Below are 24,691 nucleotides of genomic sequence, written 5' to 3' on the forward strand. Positions count from 1 at the left end.
AAATCACAGCTGTGGTTTCTTCCTCCTCCTTCAGTTCAGGCTCATTTTTAGATGGAGTTGGACTTGCTGTTAACCCCAGCTACTGTTTGACACAGAGTACCCAGGACCTGGCTGTAATTCCAGCACCAGGCAAGTCCTTTCACATCCCTGTGCTTTGAGTTTCCCCATCAATGAAGTGGGAATTGTGGTCCAAACACACTGGGTAATTTTCCTCCAAATGGCTTTTAAAGGAACAGCTGGTTTTTCAATCACATGACGTTTTCTTTGGAAAGTGTGCAGCACTGACAGTAATTAAGTTAGACAAAATCAAAGGGAAAGTTGAGACAATTCCACCTCAAACTGAGAACTGCAGAGGAATCTGAAAGCAGCTGGAGCATGGAAAAGGCAACGGCAAGGCACCTTTAAAAAATGTAATAGAAATTATCAAATAAGGAAAAAAGTACAATATAATTGTTTAGATGCTCGATAATCCATTACCATCTACCTTTGTCAGTACACAACAAGACAAGCAGCTAAACTTTTGCTCCCAGACACTTCCCATATCTCAGCTGAGTACCTTGAAAGATCCCTCCCATCTAAGGTTACTTGGGGTTGGTGCAAACTTGTGCTTAAACCCCCAGAGAATGACATCTGGAAAGGACACATGGACATCCCCATGCAGAACAAAACCATGCACAGCCACACAGGGTCCTGACTGCAAAAGGAAATGGGATTTGGGCAACTATTTTTAGAGCAAACATGACAGTGCTCTCATCTCCTGGAATAACCCTTTTGTGATTGAGAAAGCCTTAGATCCCAGTTTTTCCAGGTCTGAGTAAGTGTTCCAGCCAGTCAGCTGTGACACATCACTATCACTGCTGGCTCTGAAAACCACAGGATGCTCTTCTTCCATGGCAAGAAAATAACCTACACCCAGCAAACTCTTCCAGGCTGCTATTCCCAGAGTAACAGATGAACAGCTCACACTTGAGGGGCAGAATCTGGGGAAGGGTCCTACCTCCAGAACACCCAGCTGAGTTCCCTTCCCTCTCTGTCCTGGAGTGGGGCAAGCCTGTCAGAGGATCTCAGTGCCTCAGCCTGGAACATCCATCCCCTTTTCCAAATGCAGCCATTTAGCCTGCAAGCTCCCAGCACATGGACAGAAAAGGAAGGGACCATGGGAGGTCAGAAGTATCAGTCACAGGGAGATGACAGCAATCATTACAGGCATCTTCAATTTCACCACTATGGACTGGCTCAGAGGAGCACTTAGTGGGGAAAGGGAAAAAAATCACATCAAACACAGCTCATTCTGCAGAACTCCAGGCCCCAGGAACAAAGGTAGGGCTGTGAAATCTGTCTGAACATGAGCAGCTCTAGAAATCCCTCCTTGCCTGGAGATATCCCCCATGATAAAGGCAGTGACCTGGGTCAGGAGCAGGGAGAAAGATGGATGTCGTTGGGGTGGAGTGTTGCAACCTCCTGCAGATAAAACCTTCAGGGAAACACTCCAGAAATAAATACAATGGCAAGCTGCCAAGTTTGGGGGCAGATTGTGTCCTTTTTTGTAGTCAACAACTTCAAACTCCTTGATCTTAAAGCATGAAGCAGGGAAGTTTTCCTGATTAAAAAAAAAAAACAAAAACAACAAAAAAAAAAAAAACCCCACACGAAAGAAGACAACAAGAATGACTCCTGAGGTTTAAATAAAATAAATAATTAATTTTAAAAATCGATCTCCAGACCTAACCTTATTTCCTTTTTAAATGAACAGCAGTGCTATTATTTCTACCAGTGAAAGGTTTCAGGTTAACAGCAGAGATACTGAGCACCTTTGTGATGAGAAAGCCAGATTTTACAAAGCACTCTCTCATTCTTTGGAAAATACAATCACAGGCCATTCTGTCTTGCCCGCAGGCCACCAAAAGAGCAGAATGATGGTCCACATTTCTCTGCCAGGCCACAGAGCAAATCAAGGTGATACCTTCCATATTTCATTAACACTGCACTGAGCCAAGTGATCTTCTCTTCCAATACTAGCCACAAAGTCATGGCTTAAAACACTGACATAAGGACAAAATAACTTTCTTCTCCTCACCACTTTCTTTCCTCAAAGGTGACAAAGAATTTGGTCCAAAAATAAGATTAGCTTAGCACATTGACAGATAAAATGTTGACACAAGCACGGAGTCAAAAGACCTTTTATTCAAGACTTGGGGCAAAAAAGAATTTGTGAGGAAACAAGGAATTTATGATAAACAGCCCTGAGCTGTTGCCTCCAGGTCCAAGCTGGCTCTCATGGATCAATCCTGAGTGTGACCTGTGCTAAAAAAAAAAAACCAGCATGGACACCCTCAACTTGCCTGTCTGCAGAGCCAATGTTGTTAGGGCTGATTTATTAACACCATCTCACAGCCACAAGCACAGCCCAAGCCAGTCCAGGTGTCTAATCCTGCAGCAGGATTTGTTTGCAAAGAGTTAAAAGGTTTGAGGAGAGCAAGGGGTGGATTTCTTACTCTGAACCAGTATGAGCAGCACAAGCTCCTGTGGAAATGGATATTCAAGAAATCCATTATTAGTGGCCCACATCCTTTGACAGAGCATGTCTCAGTCAGCCTCCAAATCAATCATCTCCAAGATGAGTCTTTATTGAGTGTCAAGATGCTATTATAACTATTACACACATATTAATCCATGCAGCTCAAAGTAGATCTCTACAGACTGCCAGCAGAAATCCATCAAAGTAACAGGATCTTGTTACTGCTGAAAGAGACACATGATTTATCTTCATGCAGAGATCTTTCTGACATGCCACTCTGCTACCCAGAGCCAGGCAGGTTATTAGATTGGGCTCTTAATGACTAATTTAGCTGTAGCACTGCCTTAGCACGGGCTCCACGTGCTCTGCAGCACCAGCTCAGTGCCAGCCTGGGCTGTACACAGACAGCCCTCACAAAACCAAACTGCCAAGGTCATTTCTGGTAAGTCAGAGCATACAGGAAGCATGGTAAAATCAACAGTGAAATTAGCAGCAAAATCAAACTTAAAGAGAAAAAAAGTAAGTTTAAGAAGAGTGTCATTCACCCTTCTGTGCTAAATGTCAACACCCAGGGAAAAAAACTGAGATGGCAACTTTAATGTTTTGGTGAATTTGGCGGTATAGTAAAGAAAATATCTATTTAATTTTCATTTATTCAGGCAGTTTAGTGTGAGCCAGGCTATCCATTTCAAGAACTGTACACTTTCTGGCCTGAATAAGCAAGTAGTGACAGTAATCCCAAGCCCCTTCCACCACAAGCCCTGTACAGCTCTGGTACAGAGGAGGAGGAGGATTGGAGGTACACAAAAGCAGTAACACATTGGGGTTAACCTTTAAATTATGCAAGTCTCCATGTAATGACACAATTAACATGAAGACAAGACAAAAAAAAAGGGGGAAATTTTGCTGCAGAATGTCCTTTCCAGTACCATCCAGTTTCTACAAGTACTGGTCTTACTTTTAGGCTTTTTTTATGAAATTCTGGAAGTTACTTCAATCAGTTCCTAGAAAAACACACCCAAATTGATGTGAATGTCTTGCTCTGGCCTCATCCTAAAGCCTCTTCTGCTCTTCATTACACTTAGGAGAACCAAACCAGGTAATTTTATAATCAGCTGCTTGAGTGATTGATAGTATTTCCTACTAATTGCCCATCTAGCAATAACAACAAAATTGCAGTGCTTAGGAGCAATAGCAGCCAGTCTAAATGCGTGCAGTGACTAAGAAATCCAGCTACTCTCTTGGCATCAGAGAGATGGAGAGAGTCACAATTCCTGGAAGATAAAGTACATATGATGACATATTATTAGAAGCAATCTTCTACCACTGGAGTATTTTCACAAATAGCCTTGAGGTGTCTTAAAACAAAACAAAAAAAAAAAAAACCCAAAAACCATCATGTTTGAACACTATGGTCCAAAAGCAGAAGAGAGCCTAAGGATGGCTTTTTCCTGGTACTCCAGTCTCCTCTACAGTACAGCAAAACCTTCAGAGAGAGAGCTCAGTGTGTTCCAGAGCACTCATTTTCCTGCCAGCTGCAAAACATCCTCGCCAGTCTTTAAATTTTTCACAGCTACAGTACTTAGAGCTACTGCAATGACTGAGGCACTTCTTAAAGTGACATTATTGCCATTAGAGAACAGAAACCATTATAATCATTACCTTACTGAAGAAGTAACCCCCCCAACCACGAGTGCAGACGGATGAAACTTCTGTAATGTTTAAAAGAAACACTTTGAAACATCGATACAAACACAGGCAGCCCTGAAAACGTGTCCTGAGACAGAACTGCCACTTGATGGCACTGCACAGCATCGAGCTACACTGATTCACAATTCTTTTATTTAAGCACAATATGGAATTGCTTTACTGAGCCAGGCAGAGGACAAGCACATCCAACACAGCCTTTGGAAGCAATGGGAAGCACTGCAGGCAGAGTGCAGGGGATTTGGAAGGCTATGTGAAATTTTGGCTTCATGAAATGAAAATCTTCATGAGCACTGCTGTCACATCAGCTTTGCTGTCAGAATTGCCTCTAGGTGAACAAAATGACTGCCAGCACTTTGTCACATGAAATACAGCAGGGGCATGTATCCTGAGGAATGACATGGGAAATGTGTTTGCTCATTCTAAAGGTAACATCAGAAAACATCCCACAGTGGAAGAGTAGTTGAAGAGTATTTTTGTTCTCTTAAACCCAATGCAGATCTCCATTTCTTATTCCTCCTAACAGGAGAGGAGGCAGCACTGTCAGTGACACTGGGGATGGGACACCATCTCTTGTGTCTGTCCAGGTACTCCCAGCCCATCAGATACCACAAGAAACAATGAATCCCAAATGCAGAGCCCAAGACATGTACATTATTTCACCCAATTTTAATATAGCTCTTAGTGTGATAATATAAGGACTCCTTCTGCAGTTTCAGAAAGCAGGAGGAAGCAATCTAAGAGCTCCCCAAAAGCAGATCATTGTCTCTGCTTTCCCACCCCTACCAGCTGTACCAGCTCTGGCACCTTCTGCAAGTCATATTAAAGTTCACACACAATGCTGCAAAGTAGTGGTGAGTTAAGGGCAGAATTTCAGAGAAGTGCTCCAGACTTCAAGCCAGACTGTTTATTGTTTACCAGCACTTTCACACCCACAAAACAGGATCACAGAAGAGAAGTTCAAATAGATAATGAGGGAAGGAGGGCTTTGAACCCATATCCAGCATTTCAGTTTCAGACAATATTGAAGAAGGGTTGAGAAAAGGCCTCTGAGCTGCAATTTAAGCAACAGCTTCTCCTGGAGGAAGATGCTGCTGATGGTCTGGCAGTCCATCTGACTTTCCAGGTAAAGCTGCCTTCAGTCAGTGCACAAAAGTGACCATTTCACCAACAGCCCTATGCTAACATCACACAGATCTCATGAGCTAGAGAATGTCTCTCAAGAGAAGCAAACCAAGCAATCACCCTCATAATAACCAGATGAGCAAACGTCTGCAATGAGGCATGACAGAACCCAGAAGCAGCAGGGGATGGTGCTGAGCTCAGGTGGAGCTGCCAGACACCCATTTCCACAGAAGGGATGGCTTCTTGCAGGATGCAGACCCGAGTTTGGCAAGTGGAGGATGAAAAGAATCTAAATCAAAGATCTGAGTGACAAAAATTTAAAAGATGAGGTCAAGCACAGTTTAGTGAGGAAAGTATTTTGCCTGGAGAATTAAAGCAGAGCCAGACAAGCTGCAATATACTCCTCTCAAAAAAAATCAGTTTATTCAGGCGCCCCAGCTGACTTTCTTAAAACCAACCAAGCAGCAGGTTCTTCCACAAGCAATTCAAGCAAGTATTTTATTTGTAAAAGGTGCTCAGAGGCCTCCATTTGTTCATTATTCAAAGACATGTTGAAGGTGGGGCAGAAAAGTAGTTTGTCATTAAGAAGAAATCAAATACCCAACAAATAAAAGACAAGAGGTTTATCAGATCCTCTGACAACAGACCTGAACTAAACATCAAGGCTGGCTGTCCTCTTGCCTAGGGACCTTGAGAGAAACAAAGACTGGGCTTCTGTACAGTGACTTTGGTGAGAAATTCCCACATCAAAAGCATGTGTGGTATGTTCTCCTTTTTCTGCTGGACTGACCTCAGATATTCAGGCATCTCAGTGGCCTTTGTCACCACATATGCCACTAAGCAAACAAATTCTGCTTTAGTAAAAAAGTAACTTAACTACAGCTGCCAACCTCATGACAGCATCTTACTGTAGAACTACAAAGGTGTTACATTTTGTCCTTTTGTCCCCTCGGCAGAGATTTCTGAAGAACAATAATCATACAGCACACAACAGTGCACAAGTGACACCTGAGATGGATTCAGCCATGGTAAGCAGCCAGATGTGAGGCACACACAGGTACAACACCTCACTGCACTCAGGGACACAGGGAGCCACAGCACTTGGGACAGACACTACTGCCACAAGCCTCAAAACTCTGTATTGTGAACTTTTTCTTCAATATTTTCTTTAATATTAACTCAGAAGGTGTGGGAGAGTGATGAAAACATGAACATCAGAGGGTATAACAATTGTTTTTCTCAGTGCACTTCAGTAGGGCATAATTCTATATGAATATGTAAGTGGAGAGAAAATATTATAAGCATTATTATTTTCTTCAATTTTAGATTAAAGCAGGACAAACTGGGAAAAGTACAGGAGTAGTTCATTCATTAACAGAAGAGGACCTACTGTACCCAAACCCCAGGTTATATTAAGAGAGGGTCAATGCATTCTAAGGCTTTTGAAGTTAATACTTCATTAAGCTGCATGACATTTTGCCTTGGAAGTGGGAGCTCTCATCTCTATCAAAAAGTCTCCTTGAGAAACTCTGCAGGTTACACAGCTCCTAAGTGGCGGTTTAGACAAGAGACTCCATCCACAGACCTGATTAAAGACCAAAGTCAATGGCTGCATTTTTATCAATTAAGTGTTTGCCCTCTCATGCAATCATCAGTTATGACACATTTGGGTTTGTCACTCCAAATAACGTGGGCACACCTTAGACAAACCATGCAGAGGAGGAGTGCTGTGATTTAAAACAAGTTTGTTCCTTTTAACCTAAAAGGAAAAAGGAAAAAAGTTTGCAGCAATACATCATGCTTCTCTAGCTGCTAATCTTTTCCATTTCACACCCACTGATCATTATCACTGTGAAAAAACATTCCCGTCTTAAAGGCAGATCTAAGGTTGTAACCTTGGTTGCAATCAAGAGTAGATGAGCTTAATGTTTCCCAACACATTCCCTGCATGTCACCCCAGTGCTTTTCCAAAACATTCATATCCAAACACTGCTCTCAGGTCATTTTTCTAAAAAAAACCCCAAACCAACATTGATTTCAGAGATGTAGGAGATGCAACTGGGTTACAAAAATGATCAATAATTCTACAGAGACCCCACAGCAGAGGCTGAAATCAGAAGCCATGCACATCACTTTTGAAAGGGAGATTTTTCAGGACACTATATAGCTGAAGACACAACCTTGATTATTCTTTCATGTGTACTCCATATTTTTTAAAGTTCGGGTAGAAGTATTGTCATGGCTTGTGAGCCTTGATCCTTGTGTAATTAAATCTCCTGCTGAATAATCTCCTGGACTCACAATTAATGATAATGTTTCTAGAAAGATCAACACTTCACGTTTGCAAAGCACTCTCCTGTGGATGTTAGCAACAGTGCAGTTTAATCTAAGTGACTAATGCAAACAATTTCATCTATAAACAAACAATGAATGAATCACAACAATAAAAAGGTCACCTAATAATAAACTTTCATTGTTTAGAGCATTGTTAATCCTTTTTTTATACTCCTAGATGATCTGGATATTCCAATACAACAGTGACAAGAGCTAGGAAGTACCCTACAATGCTGAAGCTGGTTGGTGGTAGGGAGATACAACTTTTATAAAAAGATGACAATCACTGAGGTCACTGCAAGCACTTAAAAACAAACACAACTGAAGTTCATGACTTCTCACCTCCCATCCTCCTGTTCCACCCCAGCCCTGCCAGCTAATAGCACAGCTTGGCCCTTCAGCTTTGAGACTCTGAGCACAAAGTCCCAGGCAGACCACAAATAAGGTCTGAAACACTGTCCTTCATCCACTACACTGTGCCTGATAAGAACTCCCATATCAACAGGATGGCACCGAAATACAAGAAGGATGTGATTAAAGTTAGTTTTGGATTTAATCCAGTGTCTGTGCATCAATAAAGATGTTCCCAACTGCAGTCTGAGGCAGATAACCAAAAGACTGCCCAGCCACATGCACTTTTTTTGTGCAGCTGAAGAAATCAATGCATCTTAAGGGAGTGGGTTTGAAATTTTTATCTCAAATTCACCCCACAATATTCAGCCACAGGCTCTGCTAAGTCCCACCACCCCTTCTAAATGCAATTCTGTGCTGACAGTGGTAGGGGGGGAGCTGCTTGTTCTCCAGCCCACGTGAGCACCAGCAGCACTCCATCACACCCAAGCTAAATTGGGGAACACTTCCCTGCCCTATCTCTGCTGGCACAGCTGCTCAGCCCCATGACTGCACCAGCTCCAGGGCCAGGGGAGCTCCTCACTGGAGGTAACAACAGCCCTGGGTGACACACAGTGCTCCTGGGGACAGGAGCCAGCTGTTTGCAGAGCAGCTGTCCCAGCCCAAACCTGCAGCAAGGCTGAGCTCCAGCTCCTGGCAACCTCATCAACAAGAGAACAATCAGGCAAGGCTCAGATGAGGCACTGAATCACAAAAACACAACACTCATTATTACAGGATGTGTTTTCCATCTTATTTCCTAATTGTCACACTTACTAGGGCCAGCAGTCTCATCATTACAGGCCATGACCTCTCAGTGGTCACAAGCTCCACCAAGGCAGGACAGATCATTTTTACAGAAGAGGTAAATAGAAGTTCAGGTACCAAGAAGGATACAGCAGGTGGTCCTCCTTCCTTTTATACACACTGATTTAAGTAATACAAGAATCTCTATCCTTCCATTGGTGTAGGTGTAGAAATACCATCTTTTCCACCATCCAAAAAACTTTGGCCCCAAGTACACTGGACAGCTCAGGTTCTCAAACCCCTTTTCTTAATTATGAATTATGAAAACTGGACAACCTGGTAATTATCAGATAGGGTAAAATATGTTTTAGCTCTCTAACTGGCTTCCAGGAACTGAACTGGAGGCATCATTTTTTACTTTCTCCTCCTAAAAGGAGCTCAGCAATGCTGCTGATGAAAACATCATCATCTTTCAGGACGAAACTCATGGCAGATTTAGTAAAATATTAAACAAAATTGCATAATCCTTAATCTAAGATATTAGCTTAAAAGAGGAAGAGTGTAAAGGATGAAAAGGTGTCAAAAACAAAAGGGTCAAGTGTGGGAGAAGCATATTTTCCTGAAAGAAGACCAAGATAGGGAAATCCTCTGACATGTCAGTATTGCCTGTTACTTCCAGTTATTTATGGAGACAAAATTACTTTTGGAGGAATTAACAGGATACTGCTCTCTGTAATTTGAAAACAAGATCTACAATCCTGTATGTGAAAAATGGAGCTGCCATCACTCTGAAGAAGGAATGACCAGACCACAAGACTGCTGTGTCTGCCTCTAGAAAAGCAGAAATACCAGGAAGATACCCTTTTCTTTGTGTTCTGCTGGCACCCAACAACTCTCAGATGAGCTGTCAATTAGCAACACATGGAAAATAAAACTGAACTTAAAATGTACAAAGCATTGATACTGAGAGCAAACAAAGACTAAATCTTCAGCTTTCAAATTTCCTTAAGCTACCAACAAATTTGTTTGTTTTGAAAGGGAGCTGATTTGTGTATCTACCTTGCCAAGTGACGAGGAGAGAAGAGGGAGTCACTGATGTATTAATAATGGAACTTATTTGCAATGCAAAGAAACACTATACCAAGTGCCATATAATCATTATTTTACACCAGGCTACATTTGACCTCAGCCCAGGTCTCTATCACGTGGAGATGAGGACTTCTAAGTGTACCTCTCCAGTATTACATATTCAATAAAAATCCACACAAATCAGTGGGAAAATAAACTAATTCAGTAGATAAGCCTGAGAAAACAAAGGCTCCAGATTAGCAAAGTCATACATTGTTCAAATGACATGAGAATAATTTTGTTCTGATTACACCATTCATGTGTTTCTATTGTAGTTATTTCATCATATATTTGCACATAAGTTCCATTCTCTCTTAATGCATCCTAAGTTTAAATGAAGTTTTTTTTCAAAGTCAAGGTACATTCAGTAGACTTGAGATTTAACAAAATTCAGGAAACATTCAGGATATGATGTACTCCTGGAAAGCCACACTCAAAACATCAGGTCACACTATGTAGTATTTTGGTGGAGAATAAATTCCAATGCAAAATTCTAGTTGGCTGGCAAAGGTAGGCAAAATTTAAAGCCTCCACGGCTTTAAAGGTCAATATGATTCATTATTCATAACATGCAACACTCTCTAACATACAGATCTATCACCAGTCCTGATTGTTTCTCCTTCCCTCCCCTCAGAAGCCACACTTGGGAGCAACTTTCCCTTCAAATTTTCCATGCTCACATCCAGCTCTGCCCTGGCTGGCGAGGTCCTGGGCAGCACCACGAGCTCCAGCAGCTCAGCCTGCTCCCAGCATGGCAAGGCAATGTGGAAAGCAAACAGTGCAGACCTGGCTGGCAGCTCTGGCACAGATTTAAGCCACGCTCACACACCCCCACACATCCAGGTCTAATTTGACAGTCCCCATGCTCCCAACAAAGCTGCTATTCAAGAGCCAGGGAAGTTTGTTCCTTATTCATGGAGCCACGGAGGTTACGGAGGCTGACGTAAACCAAACCCTGCTGCAGCCCAGCCCTTCGCTGCCTCCCGTCCTCCCTGCCACGTCCCAAACTCCAAACACAAAAATGGCAGCACAGAGGGCAAGCCCTGCACACTGGGATGCTGTTTTCCACACAAGCAATTTCTTCTCACCACCTCTCAACACATCAAGTCACACGAGCGCTGCCATGCACTCCAGCACACTTTGGGGAGGAAAAACAGAAGTGGGGATCCTGCACAGAGACAGCACTGCATGCCTCAAAACCTACTTAAAACAGTCTGCTGGAAACCAGAGGAGCTGTGACTTACCTGAGAGCATTACCATTGAGCATTTGCAATGAATTAATACAAATAAATACAAATTAACTTCTTAGGGAGCAAAGAAAAAAGAAGCAGCATCTCCAAAAAGCTGATGGGAAGTGTGTTGTGTGAATAGTAGGAGAGGAAAAAAAGTGTTTTAATTGGTACTCACATACAATGGAGCTTGCTGTGGATTAAGTTTCATGACCTCAGAACACTGAAACAAAAAAGAAAAAGCAAATTTAAGCTATTTTTTGTAAAATTGTAAGTACTTCTCTGTAAGTTGCTTTAGCACTCACACATTCCTTTTTCCAATAACCACTTTTTCTCTTCCCCTTCATGTCCATCTCAGTTCACCTGTCCTCCTGGCAATCCTCACTTCATATCTGCTTTTTATGACAATTATCAATCCTTAATTGAAATCCTTCCACCAACTCTCCCACTCCCCCATGAAAAATAATTTATGAATATTTGTAGTTCTCTCTGCTGCTCAAGAAATCCAACTACTACTTGCCCAAGGTAATTTGGTGTCATTTTTTTTACCTCTTTCACTGCATTATTTGTTAAAAAAAATTAAAATCTACACAGAAAACGAACTATCAAAAAATGCTTTAAAGGAAACACTACCAGAATATTTGATGCTCATGATTCTGCATTAGCATTTTTCATAACCAAAAACCTACCAGTACTCATCCTGCAGAAGCTATTTTAGTCAAGAATCTTTCTTCTTTCCGGTTTGTCCCTGGAATTTCTCTATAACCTGGTGAAAGTTTCTTATACTGAGCTTTGAGTCAGTTGAACCAGAATTTCTCTTGCATTAGTTCCTCCACTCCAGCAGAAAATATTCACTCTAAACAAAAGCTCTAAGTTTTCATTTAATGTGTGTATTAAGAGATCCAGGATCCTAAGATGAAGGAATGCAAAACAATTAAAAATGGAATTTCTGCTGTTACTCATGTCTACAGAACTGGTAATTCTCTGCAAATACTTCAAGACCTTTTTAAAATAGATGAAATACCACTCTGCTTTTCACAGAAAAAAATGCAGGATCTTGTTCATACTTTGCTCCTTTCCAAATCCCACAGTTTGCCTTTAGTGAGACAGAAATTAAACCACAGCCTAAGTTCTCTTAGCTGATTCCAGCTAGCTTTGCTCCCTCACACGCTCTCTTTATTTTACAAAATGTTTTTGTGCCAATTGCTTTAAAAATACCAGATCAACCTGCCAAGCTTGTGCATCAAAACAGCCCCTCTGCAAAAGGTCCTCTGAGGCAGCCAGTGGATGGACAAGTATTTTGCAAGAGTTTTAAATCCAGTCTAATTCACACCTATTTTCAACCTTGAGATTCCCTTCGTACAGCAATAACACCCCAACATGGTTATGCCTGAGAGTTTTCACTGTATTTTCAGCTATTACAGAAACTTATTCAGGAAAAGAGGGTTTTAGTAGCACTAGCTGCCATTTGGGCAGGTGAACCAAGAACAGCTCTGCAAACAATCTTTGCTTGTGCCCTACATGCCCCTGGCAGTTCCAGTCCTACTGAGGGCTCAAAATGAAAAAAAGAAAACCAAAAAATGCACAAACCCTCCCAATCTCCCTCATGACCTACCTGAGCCTCTCTCTCCTGTTCTGAACTTGGGTGTCCTAAACAGGAGCATAAAAACATTACCTAGACAGGAACATTTATTTTATCTTATAGAAATCAAATCATGCTTGAAGAAAACCCCAAGCTTTCAAGCTCATCTCACATATGGATTTTTAGAATTTCTCATTGCTATAGACTAATTCACTGTGAATTCAAACTCATGACAGATTTTGCTGGGTTTTTTTGTTTTTTTTTGCAAGAGAAGTGCACAGTAGCAGCAGTGAAATAATGTGACACTGCTGAGCACTGAGTCTTGTCAAAAAATCATGGGAATACTTCCTGCAGGAAGATTTTCTCCCCCTATTATCTTACTAGCTGGCCTTTACATCAGTCACTTAAAGTGATTCCTTGGTTCATAATCAACATGTCATTCCAATTTTTCTACCGATGCAAACTTAGTTTACAAGGAGCCAGGCAGGTTTGGAAGATATTTTATCTTGTTAGGAAGTTCTTTGGCAAAAACATAGGAGAAAAACTGAGTGACAGATAAGCCTGAATGACTACTCTGCATCAGCAAAGGACTAAATTTAGGTCTCTAGACAAGTGAATTTCTCCAACCAATGGACAGGCACAGAGCAGCTCTGAAAAACTGTAAAAACCTTTAATCCAGTAAGAAGAGGAAAAACAAAAGACAGATCATACTGGTCATAACCAAGCCAAGATACAGTCAGTAAGTTGGACTACTTCAAGTGTAAAAATGAGGAGGGGCAAAAAAAAAAAAAACCAAGGAAAAGGAAGCTAAACAGCTAAATTTTGTTTTCTCCTATTATTAGAAGTGCACATCCTTCAAGCCATGCCAGCTCTGAGTCCCAGAAAGCCATTTCTATCTTTTTGGGCAGGAAGAACTTGCTGTACCCCATACAGAATAATGCAGTGACCCTACTGTGAGATCAGGATCTGGACTGCACATGAACTGCCTTGAAATCCAAACTAACAAGAACAGGTAAATATAAATCCCACCTCCCTTGCCCAGCTCCCAACCTCATGGCAGCCCACAGATTCTTGCTCCAGTGGCAGCTGCCTGTACCTAAAACATTAATGGTATTTCTCACAAATAGCTAAATCTTTAGAATTTCAGTGGCTGGGAGGTTTATCACTGTGGGATTCTGGTGAATGCCAGGGAAAAAGCAGGCTTGGATTTTCTCAAGCTGCTCAAGGAAAACATGAGAGAAAGAATCATAACAATGATTAAGCACCTGCTGGATGTCTGAGAGCATGTTTACCAGGAGTGTTACCTTCCTTGAACCAATGAAATCGAGTTTATACTCAATTCCATGATCTACCATGATCTGCTCTATATAAGTGTGATTTGTTTCTTTAATAAATGGGCTTTTGCTTCTCTTCTGCATGAAGGAAGTATTGTTGTTACATCCTACATACGTAGCCTGGCAGCAACATATCACAAGCTCCATATACCTCCAGACAATTACACTGCAAGGTTTCTAGAATTATATTACATTTCCCACCTTAAGATAACACAGTGAAATCCCTTGCATTTGCAAATTGGAAATTAGGACATGAAATGAAAATCAAGGTTGAAGCTCTTCAAAGAAACGATGGTCTCAGACATTATAAAAATCTGCAGATGTCAGTAAAACAGAAAGCTACTGGAGCCTTCTCAAAATGGGAGAGATACCTTTCTGCTCTGTTAAGCACTGAAAAACTAATACAGTGAGTTTTATTAATGTCTCTTCTAGAGAACTTCTGTGTTATTTCACACAAAATTTCATGGATGAGGACAAATGATTGCTCTTCTCTTCCCTGGGTATGGTAATATATGTCAGGAAAAGAAAGGAAAAAAAAAATCATTTATTTGTTTTACTGTGGTTCCCAAATCTTCATCCAGAATTAGGGCCCCATTGGTTACAAGCTGTAAAAATGTCAATGCAAACAAAATTTCTGCCCTGAAGAGTTTACAATTAAGCACAGGCAGCAGGAAGGGATACAAACCCCTCGTGCCAAAGCAATGAAACCTCTTCACCCACCACTCCCAGCTACCACTCAATTTGGCCATAATTAGGTGGTTTATTTCTTCCAGGCATTGCAGGCAAAGTGTGTCTGGTGAGGACAGATCTGACAGGGAGGTCAGTGTTCCTCCAGGCCAACCCACCCCACGTACAACCTGAAGGGCTGCAGGACTTTGAATGACATGTAGACAGGAATGCCAAAATGCCTTTTCCATCTTCCCATCACACCCTGTTCAGGATTGCCCTTTCTGGCAGTGGGCTTACATCAAATGCTGGTTTCACTGCCCAGCTTCTGTGAGCTCCCCAGCATCCACTCCCAGCTGCCTGGCTCCATATGAAGCATATATAAGAAAGAAAACACAGTGTCACTCTCAAGAGCTGTCCATTAATAAATTTATATTTATTGTTTTATCAGAAAGAAGAGCTACAGGATGAGCAGAATCAAAAAACAACCACTCTTGCCTCCACCCAACTGAGCAGAACTGCAGCAACCAGGAGGATGAGGGGTATTTAATCCATGTGGTACAGCTGGGGAAGCTTACCTACCCCTTTCCTCTCCCTCAAGGACTAAATAAACTTCAATTGTAACTGTTCCACTTTTTTCAAGCTTTTCAAGTTCAGTTTTTAGGTATTTTAAGTAAACTTTAGTAAGACATATACTTCAAATTTAAGCTTTGCTGAACTTTATCTGAATCTCAGCACTTGACCTTTTCATTTATCATTTTAACATTTGATTTTTAGAAACTTTGATCCTTATTTGCAAAGTTTTACCAATGCACTCTCAGCTGGACCAAAGAAAAAAACCAAACCCCCAAGAAAACCTAACCCAATTTTACCCATAAAGAGCTTGTGGTTGCAGGCAAGAAAGAACAGCCAAAAAACACATGAAGAATCTGATGGTTACAGATGGCATGGAAAGCATTCCAGTAGATAAACAGTAATGCAGAGAAAGCAGAATGTCTTTCCAGCTGTAAGTATCACAGCATGGCTGGGATGAAAGCCAAAGGAGGATTTTTTTTTTTTTTTTTTTTTTTTTTTTTTTTTTTTTTTTTGATGCAACAGAATTTACTTTTTACAGAATTATTCTGTACCATTGGTTTGAAGAGACTAAATTTTGATTTCAAGGCTCTGGAGTAACACTTCCCAAGGTAGCCCAAACTATATATATCCAATAGAAATTAGGAAAGCTCTCTTGATGCTAGATATCTGCAAGAGAGCAAGACAAAGAGAATTTCTTCTACATATTTCTATTAACAGGGAGTACCAATAACCCACAGTGAGGCAACCTGCCTTAAAGGCAACTCTTTAGGCAAATAGCCCAGAAGTTGTAAAAGAGTTTAAAGAAATCCTAGTATTTCCTGGGAACACACATTCACCTCCCTTGCTGAGCTGCATCACTTCCATCTATATGGGTGCACTACAAAAATAAAACCAAGATTCCAAAACCACATCACTTCTCATTCAACCAAGTGAAGCACCCTGAAGGGCACTCCTCCACACTCTGGTTGTACAAAATGTTAATTTATTAAGTACTTGGAAATATCAAGAGGATTGGGTTTCAGGCCCTACAGAGCTGCTGCTCTAAACTACACAAGATAAATAAAGATGGGGAAGTGGTAAGTGGGGAGCAGAGAGGAGACCAACTGCCCATATACAGAGGAATTCCTGCTGGAGCCATGATTTCATGCAAAGAGAACTAAAATAGCAATGTCTTTCACAAGTTTATTGTTCTCCCCTAGTGTCAGGGGAATTGCTAAGCTGGAATATTCCCCTTTTCTTCAGAGTGGTATATGACCTTTATTGTGTTGTATTACCCATCATCAGTCTCCTCATTTTTTTGTTATAACACAATAATTTGAAAAAAGGCTCTTCTTGGTTTAGTTTGGGGTTTTTTGCTTGCTTTTTTATTTTTTCACCTGTAGCAAAAACTCTGAAAATGGAAAGAAACAATGACTTGATGTTGGTTTTATTAGTTTTATTTTCTGGTGTGGTCTTTTTCCTAGGTATATTCCTGCAAAGTTGAGACCTGCAGTAAATTACTCTCACCTTGTGGTATTAGGCAAGACATGGGTTTGTTAACACTCTGTTCCATGAGTTTCATTCAACACTGAATGAACACCAGAACTCACCATTCATAAAATGTATGAGCTTTCTAATCAGTGTAATCAGTGCACTACTGCCCTGTCCTTAAAACCCATGTGAAAGGAGATTGAAAAAAACCCCAGAGAAAACCTGTACACAGCTTTGACAGGAAAAATAAACCCATAATTCAGTTCTCCAAGAATTTGCATGGAGAAATGTGTATAAATAGAGTAGCTGTAATTGCAGTGACTAAAATAAATGCTAAAACAAGCACCATAATAGCAAATGCAGAGCAACTGTCTCTGTAGCTCTAACAATGCATGATTTTGTATATCTGGTCAGAAATGGGAGGCTGGATGCATTAGGATAAGTAACCTATCCCAAATTTATTTAGCAGATACACAGGGAAGTGATACCACCAGCAAAAGTCATTGACCCTGGAAAGGAGAGGAGGTGAGGAAACAAGAAACCACATCTCAAACATGTAGCAGCAAACAAGTTACCAGCACATTGCAGCATTGTGTTCAGTATCACAGCTGAGCCTAGAACCACAAAACCTCCAGATATTTGTGTATAATCATCAGAGATTATGTAACTTGCTGAACATGATGTTTCCTCACTAAATGGATTGCTCAGGAATAAAAATACATCCCTCATGCAGCATTTCCACAGGTGATACTGCTTGCCAGCTGTGTTCTGTCAGCAAACAAAAACATATGCTGCCATTCAGCTACAGACAAAACAGGAATTGCTTGGGTATGAGGGAGGGATGAAAAGGAGGTTTAAAGATGTTTTGTGTTGTTCTGGATCTACCATCACTCTCCTCCAAAAGCACAGAGGTAACCCGGCAAGCCATCCTCATGAAAACCAGACACACACAGATTCCTTTCACAGAAAGAAAAGAAACTTCACAACAACTTTCTCTCTCCAGAAAAAAAGAATTTAAAGAACTTATTTAAGTGCAAAATCTGCTTAAAATCTGCTGGATTTTTCCTTACAGTGCTGGAAACCACAGTACTGTGGCCTGCATGTACAAGAGCCCCCAAGCAGCAGTGGGGGAGTTGCAGAGCTGAGCCACTTGCAGAGGGGCTGGAGCCTCAGTGCAACACAAGCTAACAGAGCGTCACTGATTTAATTGAGTGATGATTTAATAAAATGCCCTGGATATAGATTAACTTGCTTTGCTTAATGTAGCTCAGCTTCCTGGCAGCAGGAACTGGCACCACACTGTTCCTGGGCTGAGAGCTGGGCTGCTCAGGGGTGCACCACCCCCTGCTCACACCACTTGCCTCACCCAAACCTTTCCCATTATCCTTCCCAAAATAAAGAAATGTAGCACAAAGCTAAGATACAGGCAAGCACACACACATTAAAAAATAAGCTTCATCCTCAGCCATGCTACAGTAAGTCCCTAACTCAGCTTTGTCTGCCCTGTCTTACTCCAGAGACTAATACCTAGCCAAATACCCTTAATCTCAACATTAAGTTTCTTCTTTTGGACCATTTCAATCTCAAAATTGTCAAAAAATCATCACCTGGATTACTTAATTCCTGCCCAAAGCCTGGGAAGATATGAAGCAGCATTGGGTTAACAAAAGCAGCACTTTCCCCATGTAGGGGAAGGCAGAGATCCCTCTCAAATGTGTTTCCCTACTCCATCCCTTCATCAATTAGTAGATTCAAAAAACAAATCTATAAAACTCAAATCACAGCAGCTCTTTACAGCTAATATGCCCAATTTCAAATAAAGAAAGATACTGTAAAAGTTGGAGAAACAGAGAGTAAAAAAGGATTATTAGCCAGCTCTAATTATACAAACTGATCTCATCCTCTTGTCATAAGCCTCTTTCCTGTTTCCGGAATCTATTTGTGCTACAGAAAGACCAGCCTTTTGTAAATGTCCATGGGTCATCAACACAGGGTGATTAATTTCCCATTTTACAGTACACACATACTGTCAAGCAATTCACTTGTAATCCAATATAACCCTGCCCTCACTTGTAAATTTTTTCCTCTAACGTATCACTAAAGGCAAACTGTACTTAAGATACCGATTTGTAAAATCCAAACAACGTTTCATAAGGAGGCATCATGCTTCTATAATAAAATAAAAATCACAGACCACATCTTCAGTTCAAGTAGCTACATCCTAATAAAGTTAAGACCTAACAGTCGACTTGAATTAAAGAGCAGCATGTACGCAAAAGCACACACATGTTTATACTCAAATTAAGTCCTCCAACAGGTTCTGGGGCAGCTGTTTCACGTATGCATGAGACTTTTATCTCAGGCTCAAATATTAACTTCCAGAAATCCTTAGCAGACATTCTAGCTGCCTCCTCAAATGAGCAAAATCCAGTTTATACCTTGCTATGTGTTTTGTTGTTTGAATACACATTGTGGGGAGGCTCTCGATGACAACCAGCTCATGTTTGTAAGGTTGATTTTTGACTTTGGGGGTTTAATCCCCAGGAATCAAAGTGGGCAGCTGAAGCATCATGCAAGTTACTGGTTATCTTTGAAAACAGAGATGCATTATATGGGATGAGGTGAAGAATGGAGGGAGGCAAGAACAGGCTTTGGGGAGTATTTCACCCCAGTGCATAAAAGGATAAACACAGTGGAGAGCTGTCAACAGAAAGGAGATGCCTACAGCCTTACATATGCAGTGGGAGAGAGCAAAGCCTCTAACTATTGATTCCTACACTTCTTGACTACAGCATATCCTAAAAACTTCACCACTTCACTATTCTCTGACTCTCAGCTGTTTTAGGAACTATACTGAGCAATGATGATTTCAGTAAAAAAAACCATCCCAAGTCCTAGAGCTGAGCAGTAAGGCCCTGCTTCTCTCTGTGCTTCCCAAACCACAGCACTTGTACTGCATTCCCAAAAACACAGGCTTGCAGTAGAAAACAATCCATGATGCCCAAAACACCACATACACTTTAATGCTGACAATATTAAGTATTTCCTAGCATTTACAAACCAGGTAAACCCAATGCATATTTTAATAAAGGCATGCACCAACCTTAACTTCCAAAGCAGAGAGTTCTAGCCACAAGTTGAGTTGGAGAAAAATGGCATCAAGATCAAGATGCAAGACATGTTTCCACTTGCATTTTGGTCTAAGAAGCTTCAGTGCCCAACATTTTAATGTGCTTTTCTTCTCTGGAGAATATATTAGACTCATTTTCCCCTTCAGGCTCCCTTTTGCAAATGCTGCCACTGTGGCCCCAGGCACTGCAGACTTACTCAGGAAAAGCCTGGCTGACACTTTACTACAGAAGACAAAAATTTCATCAGAAACTTCAGGTTTCCTACAGGAGCACCTGTGCTAACCTCACTCCCTGTGGCACACCATGACCACATCTGACACTGCAGAATTACAAATTGTTTCTTCATAATTGCTCCTCTTCTTTCAACTCACAAAACTATGGGAAAATGCTCTTCTCTAAACATATACTTTAGGCAGTGAGAGAACATGCTCATTTTGCTGAAACATCCTTTCTGAGGCACAACAGGCTCAAAAAATGCATATCATTCACTTAGCAACTGCAATGGAGTCACTTAGTGTGGCATTCCCTGCAAAGAAAATGAGAGCTCTTTTCCCAGGACACTGTATTGCACTGGGAATATCCCATGGGAAGTAAAACCCCAAGCAACAGAAAATATTACATCCCTAGCCCAGAAAAGAGAGAACACTCGTTCAAGCCCCATTTTTAAATAAATTAATTGAAATAAATTTTAAATAAATAAATTTTCAAATAATGAAAATCCAAGTAAGCACTGTTTGCACCCAGTTCTACTACCCCACCTTCTGCACCTGAGACTTTCTGCAGCACGCTCATATGTAAAACCTCACATTTTGCAGACACCTAAAACTGTTTCTTTCCACTGCCTTTACAAAGTGACCTTTCAGGATGGTCCCTCAGGAACTGAAGGGGTTAAGTGCCCACAGGTCCCAGCCTCCCCAGTAAATCATTTATTACCCCAGCTCAGGGACAAGGAGCTCTGCAGAAGCGAGAGCCCACGCTGTGCAGCTGTTCCCAGCCAGGCAACTCTCCTCAATTATGCTATAACACAGGATTAAGCTCGGGGAGTGGAAATCCGTCCCTTCATTGCTGGTGGCTTTTTTTCTTTTTTTCAAGTTATGCAGCTATTTTAAATGTTACAGAGCTCATTAACATGAAGTTCATTAAGCAGTAACCACTTTATGAATGAAATTAAAAGACTGCCATTATAAGAACAATTATGGAAATCCTAGACCAGCAGGTAGGAAAAGGAAAGGGTATGAGAATGCTGCTCCTGAACTCCAAATTAGCCTTTCTTTCTTTCCCAGATCCTTCAGAGGAGGCACACCCAGAAATCAGACATGAGGCAGAGGCTGGTTCCCAGGCAGGACTTCAGGTGAGCAGCTCTTGCTGCCTGTGCTGGCCTCCCTAGAGATTTCATGGCTGTGGCTGAGTGCAGAAAGTCATTCCCCTTGGTTACCACCTGAAAGGGTCTGAAATCTTCCTTAGCAGTGAGCACTGCTTGCTGCAACTCACCACGCACCCCAAATTAACAGAAAGTTAAGAAATACTATGACAAATCAAGCCACAAGTTGCTTCTCTGCAGCTGGTGCATTCTTCCTTTAAACATGATGAACTTGGAGGCCAGCACTCAGCAAGCCACTTACTCATTCCTGATAAAGCAGGTTCCATTCATAATCATGCCAAGGACTTAATTTCTTTCTCAAGGTCTGAAAATAGGTACAATTTCACTGCTCAACCCCACTGAAAAAAGGAAAACCCAAATAATTACAATACATGCTTGTCTCTCTACAAGTAACAACAGTTTATGATTAATCCACCCAGCTGTTGCCACAGCTCAGTAACACCAAATGATTTGGACTCAGTCTCATCAAAGCACTGATCTTGTAGGCAAGACCATGGAAAATACAAGGCACTGCAGAAGGTAAACAGGTTAGGGACAGTGTGAGGAGAAGAGAGGCAGCTTGTTGTGGTTTTCCTCCCTCCCTGGACACATGGGACACAGAGCTCACACATGGCAAGCACCCATTTCCAGGCAAAACTCTGGCAGTTTCTTTGCTTCAGGCTAACAGTTTTACACATTCAACTCTTTTTGGAGAGAAAAGGTGTAACTCCATGAGTCAAAACTGCTCCTGTCAGTATTGCATTAACCATATACTCACTTTCAGGTCAGATCCACCCCTTGATCTGGTTCACCACACCAAGAAGGTGGTGTTAGCTGAACAAACCCAGAAGCCTCAACAACACGAGAGCTCCGGGGCAGACAGACCGACAGTCGCTGTGCCAGCCAGGAGGCACCTCAGCTCTGATCCCAGCTCCCAGGGAAATCCTGGGGCTGGAACCATATGCCTGCCCCAGGCACATGAAAGCTCTATCTTAAAATATTAGGGGAAAACAGCTGATGTTTTAAGTGTTAAGTGCTATTTTATACCGTGGCATCTGGTTGATACAGGAGGAAACACCACATAGCCCTCTTCTACTTCCACCACAAAGAGATTGTATTTTATGGCAAAATTACTTGTTGAATTTGTTTACATCATTGTAATTGCTTTGATATCAGCATCCCCTCCTCCTGTCAAAGCTAAGTTTGATAAATGGCTTGACAATGGGCAAATCCATTCTCCCAAACTCATCTGAATCCTGGTGTATACCTGAAAGAGCTGCCAAAACATTTAACCTTACTTTAACTGCATGAAGCAGTACAGGTGGCTCCAAGATGCTCCTCAGGTCGTTCCCACACTGAGCAGGGAGAAGTAGGGCAGGTCACAACACTCAGCTCCTGGAAGAGGGAAGAAGAAGGAGTCACCAGGTGCAAGGGTCAACATGGCTCAGAGAGGTCCCAACACCCAAACTGGCACTGCAACACCTTCACCAAGGGGGATGGAAACCATCCTCTCCCTTGCTGGCCATGTGGAAAGCATGTGTTGCTTCCTCCAGCAGTCCCATGTGGCTCCACAAGCACACACAGGACAATGGCCACATTATGGATAGGGCTATTTATAGACACACAACTGGCACCAGCTAAGAATAACTGTGCTGCTGAGCTGTATTTGCTGCTGTCCTGCTATTTGGTTTATCCCCAAAGCTGTTGATCTGCTGTCCATCACCATATCCCAAACACCTAAGCTGACCTTAAGTCCTCTGCATCCATCAGCACAGCCTCTCTCAGACTTCAAACTCTTTGTGGACTCCCTTATACCAAGGTGTTTTAACAAGAACAAAGGTAGATAACGGCAGATGGTGACCAGCAGACGAAGCCCAAATCTAGCAGGACACCTCTGCCAAACCCTTCTGGGTTGCCTGCACTTTTCCACAGGCTGATTTCCTGCTCTGAGGCAAAATCTACTCAGCAGATTCATCCAGAGGGATGGTCTCCAAAGCATACCTAGAAAGAGCAGGTAAAGTGAATCAAATGTCAAAAGGTGAAAAAGCCAAGGTTGGGCTATAGTTTATTCAATGCTGTGTGGGAGATTTTATTAGCTAAATCAAAGTTATCAGGGTATCTCAGACCTTCATTTGGTTACCACACCAGGAAAGGTTGTGGCTACACACACACCACCAAACCCAGCACAGCACACCAACTGCCTCCTCCTGTTCTACCAGAGAGCAACTCTGCCCCTGCACTCTCCCTGTTGGGAAAACATCCATAATCTGGGAATCTCACAGCTTGAGCCAACTTGCCAACCTCGAAGTGCAATCACAAGCACAGGAGTAACAGTGACAGAACTAGTTACCAGCTGGGAAATCAATTGTACTGTGTGAATTAGCTGGGGAACATACAGGACTGGAAGATGAGGCATTGCACAACAAATCTCACTCCATCTACACAAGAACTGCATCACCTGAATACTTCAATGTTGGTTTTACACAATGTTTTTTCTTAATCTTAAGAGCTAAAAGTCTCTTTAATCCATTTTGATAAGAAATGGGGAGAGTATTCTGCAAGGTACTACAGGGTACTGTGTTTTACTACAAATATGTTTATTTAGATATAGACCAAAGAGGAAAAACAGAAAAAATTCATGCTCTTAAAGTGTGAGAATTGTGCACAAATTCCTTCACTGCCATGTCACACATTTCTGAATTACATTCTTATGCCAAACTACTGGAGCTGAAAGTGGAATTACCTGAACTCTTAAATCCCAGTTAAGAGCATACAAACACTCTTTGGATTCATTAACCACTAAAAACCACCCTTGTAGTCACAAACAAGCAGACTGGAACTTTCCTCTGGCATTTTTGTAGCGTTATTTTCAGGACCTCAATTTACAAGATGGTTACTGTTTGATAAAGCAATGATTAACTATTTGCCATCCTGTGTTGATCTCCAAAGAACAGCTCCTTCCAAGCCACATGTAACAACACAGTGGTTTCACTCGTTTATGGGCCACTGATAACTTGGCTTTTAATACCAGATTTGTGTATTTTGGCAGAGAAAGCAGGGTTTGCTGCTACCCCTTTGAACCAACAAGGACTGTGGGTATGGTTAACGTGCCAGGGTAGATAGTGAACATGCTGTGAATCACTGCAGGTTTTTCCTCATCTCCACTAAGGAATGAGGGTGTGTGTATGGAAAAGCTCACTTGGATGCTCAGGTCCTGGAAAGTATTAGCAACTGGAGAAAGCAAACTGACCTAGCACTGAAAAACTACCAAAGATCATAAAATTCTTCCTCAGTTGTTTGTCTGCTTTTATCCTGTGGGAGTTTTCAGATTGCTACAAGAAGAAGCAAGTAACATTAAGAAGTCATATATATTTTAGTTCTGTATGTATAGAGC

The 24,691-nt window shown here is 41.6% G+C and overlaps 1 protein-coding gene across 6 annotated transcripts in view; it reads right to left on the minus strand.

Annotated features, from left to right (window-relative positions):
- The window catches only part of AKAP13 (A-kinase anchoring protein 13), a 208,236-nt gene that overhangs the window by 137,580 nt on the left and 45,965 nt on the right, over positions 1-24,691 (minus strand). For all 6 annotated transcript variants that reach the window (XM_056500307.1, XM_056500309.1, XM_056500308.1 and 3 more), the window contains 2 exons: positions 22,596-22,692; positions 11,357-11,401 (listed from right to left, as the gene is read on the minus strand). In XM_056500307.1, the coding sequence (XP_056356282.1) occupies positions 11,357-11,389 (33 nt within the window). In that variant the 5' untranslated portion in view covers positions 11,390-11,401; positions 22,596-22,692. The remainder of the gene's footprint in view (positions 1-11,356; positions 11,402-22,595; positions 22,693-24,691) is intronic.

Source organism: Oenanthe melanoleuca, chromosome 10, assembly GCF_029582105.1.
Source record: "Oenanthe melanoleuca isolate GR-GAL-2019-014 chromosome 10, OMel1.0, whole genome shotgun sequence".
NCBI lineage: Eukaryota > Metazoa > Chordata > Aves > Passeriformes > Muscicapidae > Oenanthe > Oenanthe melanoleuca.